Below are 11,095 nucleotides of genomic sequence, written 5' to 3' on the forward strand. Positions count from 1 at the left end.
TGTATTGATTGGCGCAACCTAACATCGCACTTAATCTTACTAAACTAAGGAAATGAAAATAGATTTATTTAAATACAAACACTCTGAAGTTGGAATCGAACCCATAACTTACTAATGCGGCCAAACGCGGCTTCGCCGGCGTAAGGTTATAGTTGTTTAATATAAATTTTATTTTATTGTATATTTATTATTCTGTTGCATTAAACTAAGTTTCGGATTCGGATTCTATCCTTAAGAGAAAAAGGGGTCCGAAAAGCTGAAGATCGAGTGTGGTGGCGAGAATTGGGGAAGGCCTATGTCCAACAGTGGACAAAAGATGGCTGTTGATGATGATGATGATGATGATTAAACTAAGTTACTGCAAAGTTTCATCTAAATCCGTTCAATAGTTTTTGTGTTAAAGCGGAACAAACATCTATCCCTACAAACTTACACATTCATCTATACATATAAGATACAAAAAAAGCTATTTTCAATATTAAATGCCTCCAGCATTTAACAATGTATATAGACCATAAAACTATGATTTAAATTTTTGTCTGTGCGTTTGTGCATGCTAATCTCAATAAAGGCTTAACCGATTTTAATACAGTTTACACTATTGTATTTTGGCAAACTTCCGTTAAGTGTTTGTTTTGTTTAAATCTGTTCAATAATAACAAGTATTTTGTTCAACCAAATTGCTACAAAATAATTGTTTTACAGAATTGACTAAAACTTCTTTTTTATATTATACTAGCGGACGCGCGCAGCTTCGCTTACTTATTTAGGGGTGAATTCTAATAAACCACGAAACATGTGTACAATGAAATATTTTTAAGAGTCTAAATTTCAAATTTTATAAAAATCGGTGGCGATTTAAACATTTTTCCATATAAACTTTCAACCCCTTATTGGCACCCTTAGGGGTAAATTCTAAAAAACCGTGAAACAGGTGTTCAATTAAATATTTTTAAGAGTCTGAATTTACAATTTTATAATAATCGGTGCAGATTTGATTTTTTTTCCATACAAACTTTCAACCCCTATTTCACCCCTTTAGGGTTAAAATTTTTCAAAATCCCTTCTTAGTGGATGTCCAGATTACGAAAGTAAACATCTGTCCAAATTGCACGTTTCTACGCACAGCGGTTACGTCTTACCTTAGTCAGTGAGGACAAGTCCTTTTATATATATACAGGGTGGAATTGTCAGCGCCACTTTAAATGAAACCACAGTTTTAAGTACTCTATAAAAGCCTTATATAATTCGGAAAAAAAATAATTCTCAAAAAAATGAAAAAATTTTTTTTTTTCAAACAAAACAAATAATAAAGTTATCGTTTTATAATAAAACGCCATTTGTAAAGTATAATATAGGCACGCACACACTTACCTGTCAAAGCGGCAACGTCGCATACGTATGTGTGCGTGACACGAAATACAGGTATGGATAAAAATCGTGAAATGTAAAAAAAATCCTACGTCCAAACCGTTGAGGTACCTTGATTATTTTTTTTAATTTTGAGTTTGAAATATTTTACCCTATATGTAGTTTCAGTAAAAGAAGCGCCACCCTGTATAGATATTTGCCTCAAAGGCAATATCTATTCTATATATTCATATTAGTATTAGTATGAATAAGATGAATGCATATTATTTCCTCATATATTTCTTAATATTTCTGGTAACTAAGAGTTAAATAATCAATGGAATTGTTCTCTGCTGAGGTAAGTACAGGTTCCATTTCCATAGCTTTTGGATCCTTTTGGAGTTCCTCGCAGCTATCTTCTGATATACTTTTCTTTTTATCAGTATCTTTCTTTTTTCTTCTGTTTCTGTAAATTAATGTTATGTTATTATTACTACATCTACGACCGGTAGTAAATTAAATTAAAAATCAATTTAATTAGTTTCAGCCCATCATGAATTGTAAAATTGTTATATATTTACCGCTTCTAATATCTAATAATAAATTTATGTTTATATATAAGTAAAACGAACCCACACTAACCTCTTTGGGTAGGGTTGCTTCAGATGCACGGTCCTATAGTGTAGCTTCATACTGTTGCTTTGGGTGAAGCGTTTCTCGCATAAAGTACACGCAAATGGTTTTTCTCCTGTATGTGTCTAAGCAATATAAGAAAAAATATAATTTTATTTATATTCAAATAAAGAGACTAGTTGTGGCGTAAAAAAGTGAGGAACGAACTGGGTTCCCAGGTTCCCCTCCCAGGTTATCATCGACTCAGAATGTAAAGTATAAACCTAAACAGTCTATTAAACAAATTATCAAGAGAGAAAAAACTATGAGCATATATAATGTATATTATTAGAAGTTTTTTTAAAGTTATTAAAAAACAGAAAGTTATTCAGATTAATAAATAAATAAATAATTGTAATAATAAACCAGTAGACTAATATAAATGTTATAATTAATTCTAATTAAAAAAATCCTAGATGACTTACCAACATGTGTCTTTTAAGGCCGATGCTAGAATGGAACTGTCTAGAACAGACCGAGCAGGAGTGCACTTTGGCTCTTGTATGCATGTTTTGGTGCACCGCCACACTGCCGGGCTGGGAAACAAATATTAACGATTTTTTATTATAAAACCGTATAGGGTTACAAATTTACGAACCTTTTGTATGAAACTGATTTTCCTGAAATCCTTTTTTTTGTATCTTATCTGTATAGATGAATTAAATAAACAATATTACATTTTAACTAAAAATAAACTCAACATGAGGCAAAACAAAAATTAATGTTGAGGCCAGTAGTGGCGCAGGGACACAAAGTGTGAAGTTGTGGGTTCGATCGAAACAATATATTTATTTAAATTTATATTTCGTAGTCCAGGCAAAGAGCGGCATTGAGTTCCGTCACCCAACACGAAACGCCTACAGGATTCGAGAAAAATAGAGAACGGAGTAAATCAAAACTGGCCTCCCATATGCCCTGGATAGAGCGTGAAACCAAACAAAAAAAATAAACTCACAGCGAGGCTGACCCCGCATATCTCGCATATGTGCCTCTCGTTGGGCGGGCAGAAGGACGTGCGCGGGTGCGCCGCGTAGTGGTGCTTCATGCACGCGGCTTGTGTTGAGAAGTGTTTACCGCACTAGAGGGAAAATAAACGCTTTATAGTTATAGTTAAAAAACCAGAAAAAATATTCGAAATGTGACGGAATCAAACGCTGCCCTTTGCGTAGTTACAAGAGTGAGGAAATGATAATGTTAATAAATAAAGCTAATGCTACCTTACTTACAATATCATATTACTAAGAATGTTTATTTTACTTGGCATCGACTTCAAAATTAAAAAAACTTTATTGGATTATTTTTGTTATTATTATGTTAAGTATAATTTATTTTATACTATTTATTTTATTTTTCAACGTCGGTTTGTTTTTTTGTTAAAAATTAATGTTAAAGCAAACCGGACATTAAGAAATGGATCAAAAATTAAAATAATGTTGCTCTTTCATCCTATAAACGATAGACCAAAACGTAAATGAAAAATGGTAGCAAGTTCAAAATTAAGTAATAAGTCATTGAGTGCCAAGTTGTATATCTTTTTACATAATACATATTCATGGGGGATTTAATAATTTTTATTATCTCGTTCTGATAAATAAGATAAGGCACAGCGTTTAGTTCCACCACTCAACACACAGAATGACGAGAAAATTGGACAGTGCGTGAAATACAAAGTGAAGTTCAAAAAAAAGTAACTATAACAAACCTGATGACATGTAGTGGGTTTACTTTTTTGTCTTCTTCGTTTTGTATTCCCGCTTTGAGCTTTGATTGGAAACTCGTCGAAATTTCTAGAAAAAAGATATAGATTATATATATAAACAAATACAGAAAATATATTACCCGCATATTATATATTTTTAAGCATCACGCGCACGCATGTAGCAGGGCAGGCAGAGGGAAACTAGTTTTAAGAACTTCCGTAAAATTAAGTATTTAATTTCCTCGAGTCAGAATAAACCATGCCACGACTCTTATATTATGTGATTAATAAAATTTACATAATAAATGGTAGCTTACCGAGATTTTAACAAATGTGTGATCTGAAACAAAATACTCAATAAAAGAAAACAATATTACACCTTTTTTCGATGTATCCCGCTTGAAGTGGGGTAGGCAGAGGGAACCTAGTATTAAGACATTTTGTTTTGGATGGCAGAGGAACAATAAGTACAAGAAAAAATAATTTATTCCCTCAAGTGGGAATTGAACCAACAAACATCGCGTTTAGTCACACGCTGCACCATGAGAGTAATATATAATAACATTTTCATTTCCCTTCTTAAGTTAAATAAAAATTATCATAACAATATACATACATATATACATAGATAACGGAGAGTCTTAACACAGCTTCCTTAAACTAAAACACACGAAGCTAATATAAATAAAAATACAAATTTCATACTTTATGTTGCATTTTCTTTGCTAATATTTTCCTTGGAATGGGTTCGGCTTTTTCAATTTTAATCCCGTCCCTGTAAAATAAAAAAAACGATATTAACTAATTAACTATTAATAATAAATTAGATATATGACCATTTACCACTAGGCTCCCTCTACTTACCCTGCTACATGCGGGATATAGCGTGAAAGATTGTGGATCACCCATCAAATATTTGTTTCTATTTCAGGTAAAAACAACTAAACTGATTTAGATGAAACTTTATAGTAATATAGTTTATACATAACAAAACAAGTTATAATTTATGTAAACATTATGTACAATTAATCCCTTAACCTTTAATATAATAATAAGCCTAAGCGGGCGAAGCCCCGGGCAGGTTAATTAGGGAATTAACAATAATCATTGAATCATTCAATAAAAATCATTCACTCACTCAACGACCTCAGCGTGTAACGCCGAATGAAACAAATGTTCCTCATACGCTTTCCTAGTTTCAAAGCGAATGTTGCAACGGGAACAAAACGTATTTAAATCTTCATCGTCATCTGCTGATTCCTAAAACATATGTATAAAAAGTACTAAAATTTCATAGTTACATAAAAATAATTCTTAAAATTATGTTACAAAAATGTTTAATTCTTGCTTGCTTCGGTGAACCCGCGTCCCTTCGTATATGTGCTTTTATACATTTATGTGCGTATGTGTGTGTGTGTGTGTGTGAGTGTGTGTATACTTACAACATCATCAGTGCAGTGTTTCAAACGCTTGTGCATATTGAGTCCCGCCTCACTAACAAACGACGACCCGCACAGAGTGCACACAAACTCACTTCTGTGTGTGCGAAGATGTGTGTAGTATGTTGATGTGTGTCTGAAATATACATACATCTATATACAGGGTGTCCCAGGAGTCAACGATAAAACGAAACCAGGTGATAGACCAAGTCATGACAGTTATGAGAAAAATATAAAAAAAAATCTTTGTCATGTATTTTTCATATTATATTGATTTTAAAAAATATCGGAAAAACCGACACCCTGTGATGGTTTTTCAAGTCCCAGGACTACAAATATTACTCTTTCTTCATTTTTTTTCTGTAATGTAATCATGAGTAACCTTTCTGTGAATTACAGTTTAAGATTTAAACATACCTGCATCAGTTTTCAATAAAATGTGGTGTTTTTGCCAAACATTAAATTCAAAATATTTACTATACCCAACTTTAACCGACTGTACTATAAAAAAAATGTACTACACTGTCTTTGCAAGTAACTTTAAAAGTTGGCGCATTTAATCTAGATTCCGAAATGGTACGACACTTGCTGGATTTCTTCTTTGTTGAGGAGAGAAAAATCGAAATACACGATAATCGGGATGACGTTCAGCTTTTTGGTATCTTTTCCGATATATTCTAGCTACAGTATTTGCGTTACATAACCATTCTTCATGAATGAAATGCATATTGGCAATGTGTCAAAGACCGAATATATGGCCTGCGAGAGCCCGGACTGAGCACTATCCTTATAAGTATCACTATCCTCATCCCCTAAGTTGGAAAAGTTCAGATACCTTGGATCCGTCATGCACGAGTCTGGAGGCATCGATCACGATCTCTATAAGACGGATAAGAGTTTGGACGGTATCCTGCGATCACAGACCACACCAGTGACCTCCCGCCACTTAGCCCAGGCAACGCTTATCCGACTTAGGGGCTGGCCCAGGACTTATAACGATAGTGCTCGAGTCCGGGCTCTCGTAGGTCATATACTCGGTCTTTGACACATTGCCAATATGCATTTCGTTCATGGAGAATGGTTATGTAACGCAAATGCTGCAGCTAGAATGTATCGGAAAAGATATCAAAAAGCTGAACGTCATCCCGATTATCGAGTATTTCGATTTTTCTCTCTTCAATAAAGAAGTAATCCAACAAGTGTCGTACCATTTCGGAATCCAGATTAAATGCGCCAACTTTTAAAGTTACTTGCAAAGACAGTGTAGTACATTTTTTTTATAGTACAGTCGGTTAAAGTTGGGTGTAGTAAATATTTTGAATTTAATGTTTGGCAAAAACACCACATTTTATTGAAAACTGATGCAGGTATGTTTAAATCTTAAACTGTAATTCACAGAAAGGTTACTCATGATTACGTTACAGAAAAAAAATGAAGAAAGAGTAATATTTGTAGTCCTGGGACTTGAAAAACCATCACAGGGTGTCAGTTTTTCCGATATTTTTTAAAATCAATATAATATGAAAAATACATGACAAAAATTTTTTTTTATATTTTTCTCATAACTGTCATGACTTGGTCTATCACCTGGTTTCGTTTTATCGTTGACTCCTGGGACACCCTGTATATAAAATCGAAAGGTCACTCACTCATCACGAAATCTCAGAATCTACCAGAGCTACGAGTTTCAAATTTTGCACGGAGGTTTTTTATAGGACGTAGGTGCTCGCTAAGACGGGAATTTGCAATATTCGACTACTAAGTGGTTGTTTTTGGGGTCGAAAGTTTGTATGAAACTTCATTACTTCAAATGCTAGGAGTCTCAAACTTTGGATAGACGTCACTAGGACGTAGTCATGGAGACAGAAATTAATAATAACATAGTTCACGCGGGTGAAACCGCGAGCGGGCCGCTAGTATAATATATAAAAATTATATATTACATATTTTTATGATCAAGAAATGTATAAAATACCAGAATGTGTTTTTTTAGCCTACCTTCTGTATCCCGCATAGTAGAGTAGGTAGGGGGGCACTATTTTTTTGTTCTGCCTTGGTAAGAAGACAAAGCGTGGCGTTGAGTTCCGTCTCAATACTAATGTGAATGCATAAAAAATGGGCGGTGAATTGGGAATATCTTTACACTAAGTTCCCTTTACTGCATGCGGAATACAGCGTGAGGCAAAAAAAACGCAAAGCAAAAATGAACAGGACTAGCTACATGGCTAATTTGTGTTTTTATATACATATATACCTGAACTCCTCACTACAATATTTACACTTAATCGATGCACCACTGTGATACTGCTCATGGAGGATTGCTGTATTTCTGTGGAAAGAAATGAACAATATTATATCTTTACACCTAACATAAGGGAATATGCTAACCTGCGGGATACAACATGAAGCTTAAAGAACTATATAATAAATAAAATAATAAAACAATAAAACCGACTTTAAGACTATACTTATATGCATAAACTTAAACAAAAACGAGAAGAAGAAGTGAAGTAATTACAATATCATTGTCTTGTATACACAATAATATTGTAATTACTTTAAAGTTAAGAAAATTAAAAAGTAATAAGTAAATTTTTATTTGGTGTATTTAGTAGTCCTCTCTTAACGTATTTTTTTGGCTGGCTGACTTGGTGGCAATAGGGGCCAATGGGCAAGTACTTTCTTTTAAATACAAAAAAATCGGTCCACAAATGGCGGAAAAATCGAAGCACAAACATAAAAAATATATTTCACGAATTTAGAGCTTTCCCTACCTCCCCTCATCGAAAAAAGAAATCAGTTAATAAAAGACTTACTTTATGGGAAACACGAGCTGACATCGTAAACACTGATATTTAGTGTAGTGTTTCTTTATATGTTTCCTGACGTGACACTTCCATTTGAAACGCATGTGACAGAAGCGACACTCGAATATGTTTGACTGAAATTACTCATAATTTTAATATTTTATATAAAAAAAAGATAAACATGAAATAATGACATGTTTAATAATTAATAAATGACTGTAAACGCAACGAGTGTGGGTTTGTTTTTCATTACGGGACAAGCGCGGCGTTAAGTTTCGCTATACAACAGGGAATGTTTCAAAAATTGGACGAAAAGTAGGGAATGAAGTGTCTTAAAACTGCCTGCCTTTCGTTTATCTATATGTATATTTTATCAGCTTCACGATGTATTCCCACAGCGCAGGGTAGGCAGAGAGAACCTTATGGTAACACCTCCATTCACCATTCCCCAATTCTGGAGGTATTGCGTGTTAAGTGACGGAACTTAACGCCGCGCTTTGCCTCGACATCAGATCGAAGAAAAGAAAATATCAATTTAAATAAATATTTCATTTCCTTGAGTGGGAATCTAACCCACAACCTGTTGCGTTTACAATCTCACGCTTGTGCCCCTGAGACCCGACTAGCCTCTTCTTTATTTTTCTCATGATCTTACAAGTTGATCCATGAATAATAATAATATAGGACTTTTATAATTATTTTCCAGTCTTTTTTGAATCTGAAATCACATTATGTTATAAGTTACTATAAAAATAATTAACCTCATTGTGAGTTAATGTTTTATGCCGTTTCAACATATCCTCTTTGGAAAATCCTTTTAAACATAAATTACATTTGTATGCAGCTGCTAAGTATTTCTTGTCACTGGCTCTTTCCATAAATTCCTAAAAATAGAAAGAATATAAAATTTGACTACTAAAACAAATCTTTATGAATGTCAATTATTGTTATATAGTTAAAATGTGATAGAGTTAAGTTTGTAGTCTTCAACAACACAGGTTAAAATATTTTTTTAATACTTTTTTAAAATATAAAAATATTTGAATGTAGTGGTACCTATTTAAAGTTAGATAATATCTCTTTCTAATATGAGATATTTCATGCTCCTTGGAAGCATCCAAGCAATCTGACCACAGCTCTACATTGCCAACAATTTTAACATAGCGTAAAGTTGAGAATAATGATGGAATAAATTAGAAATATTTCTTTTTACCTTAACAGCTTCCTCTTCATTCAACTCCATTCTCTTCCATTTATTTTCATCCAGTAAACTTTGTTTTTCCATTTCATACTTTGCTTCTTTTATGTTCTTTCTTTCTCCTTTTAAATCTATTTCATTATCCATGTCATAACAATATATTTTTTCTTTATCTGCATCTATTTCTATATCATCTATGAAAGTTTCACTGATTTCTATTGATTCTATTTTAATAAGTCTTTGGTCACTTGTTTCTTCTTTTATACTTATGTTTTCTGCTGAGGGTTCCCGTTTTGGATTTAAATATATTATTTCTATTGGAGATTTGTTATTTAGAAGTGGTCTTTCTAATTTATGTAAAGCTTCTAGTGTAATCTGAAAATATATGAAAATAAAATTAAGGATAATATTAATTTAATCTCAGGAACAGATTGTAATCCAAGTCATATTTAAGGAAGGCTATATTACACGACATTAATAATTCCAATATAATCCACATTACCCGAACTCAGGGTTACCTCAGACAATTCAATTATGTCATGTATCATATAAAATTATTTAAAAGGGAAAGCTTAAGCAGTGAACATAAAACAACCAAATTATTTTCTTAATATTTTATACTCCTTGTTGTTGATGCCAGTTGTGATGTAGGGACACAAGCATGTGAGTGTAAATGTGACAGGTTGTGGATTTGTTTCCTACTTGAGAAAATTATATATTTATTATTTTTTCATTTCATTGCTCTGGCAATGAGGCAAAGAGCTGCATTGAGTTTCAACACTCAACATATAATACCTCCAGAATTTGGCAGAAAGTGAGGAGCGGAAGATTATTATTGGGCAAAGAGTATGTTAACACTACATTGCCATTAATAATCTTCCATTATTAAAAAGATTGTTTTATAATCTATATAAATTCTGATTTATTTTAAACATTACATATAAAATATGAAATATATACTTACAGGGCCTTTTCTTAAAATCTCTTTCAATATTTTCCAACCAAAATGACATTTTTCCTTAAATTTATGAAACTTGTGTAATAGCATTGCACATTCAAAGCAAAAGTAATGTGGTAAATCATCTAAGTCATTTACCTGCAACAAAGTTTATTATAAATATGTTGCATATGAATGGTAACTTAATGTTAACATATTTAGCATATAACATATAACATCCTGCATATAACAGGATAGGCAGAGGAAACCTCAGTGTTAAGACACTGTCCACCAAGCACCAGTCACCAGCCTATTTTGAGACATTACATATTGAGCAGCCAAATTCAATGTAGCACTTTATCTTATTACCAGATTGAAGAAATAAATATTTCAATATACTTAATAATAAATTAAATATATTGACAAAATGGACAGTTGCTATACTAAGCAAGATCAAATTAATTATTAGTATAGACAGAAAAAAGGAAGGCATAAACTTTTAAAAGAACAATCTGTTTAAACAAAAAAGTAAAATATTTACGTATATTTTAGTAAAGAAGAAAACGCCGGTACGTATGATTTTTTTTTATTATTAATGATATAAAGTAATATTTATATTCGAAACAATAATGTATTTTTTTGAAACAAGTATAATTCGAATTATATACTAATTTTGTTATACTTACTCTCAAAGCCAATACTTCTTCATAAAATGATTTTAGTTGATATTCGAAGTAATTGTAAACTTTCGCATCAGTTCTTAAGCAAATTCTGCATATTTTTAGTTCAGCCATATTTCAATTATTAGTAAATAAGTGGAATAACTATTATCAACTTTAAAAAATGATTACTTAAGTTATTTGTTATTATTATTTAAATTTCATTTTACACGATCCAAAATCCAAACAAAAATGGTAAATAGAAAACTTATGTCAACTGTCAAGTTCTCTGTCAGGCAATTTTGTCAATAAAATTAATATACGAATTAAAATT

General features: G+C 32.2%; 1 protein-coding gene across 2 annotated transcripts; it reads right to left on the minus strand.

Moving 5' to 3' along the window:
* Positions 1-1,523: 1,523 nt before the first annotated feature.
* Positions 1,524-11,025, minus strand: LOC146533347 (uncharacterized). 2 transcript variants are annotated; one of them, XM_085194951.1, is made up of 15 exons: positions 10,789-11,025; positions 10,130-10,261; positions 9,181-9,540; positions 8,729-8,851; positions 7,977-8,101; positions 7,415-7,489; positions 5,164-5,296; positions 4,860-4,981; positions 4,427-4,496; positions 4,039-4,061; positions 3,725-3,809; positions 2,978-3,100; positions 2,448-2,558; positions 1,993-2,108; positions 1,524-1,816 (listed from the first exon to the last, which is right to left on the minus strand). In XM_085194951.1, exons 1-15 carry the CDS (start codon positions 10,894-10,896, stop codon positions 1,654-1,656), a joined length of 1,869 nt encoding a protein of 622 aa, XP_085051077.1. In that variant the 5' UTR covers positions 10,897-11,025; the 3' UTR covers positions 1,524-1,653. The 2 variants fall into 2 exon arrangements, with proteins under 2 accessions (XP_085051077.1, XP_085051078.1); XM_085194952.1 differs by lacking the exon at positions 1,993-2,108 and having other exon boundaries at positions 1,640-1,816.
* Positions 11,026-11,095: the final 70 nt, after the last annotated feature.

This window comes from Heliconius melpomene, chromosome 12, assembly GCF_056956725.1.
Source record: "Heliconius melpomene rosina isolate 202511_hmr_F chromosome 12, ASM5695672v1, whole genome shotgun sequence".
Lineage (NCBI taxonomy): Eukaryota > Metazoa > Arthropoda > Insecta > Lepidoptera > Nymphalidae > Heliconius > Heliconius melpomene.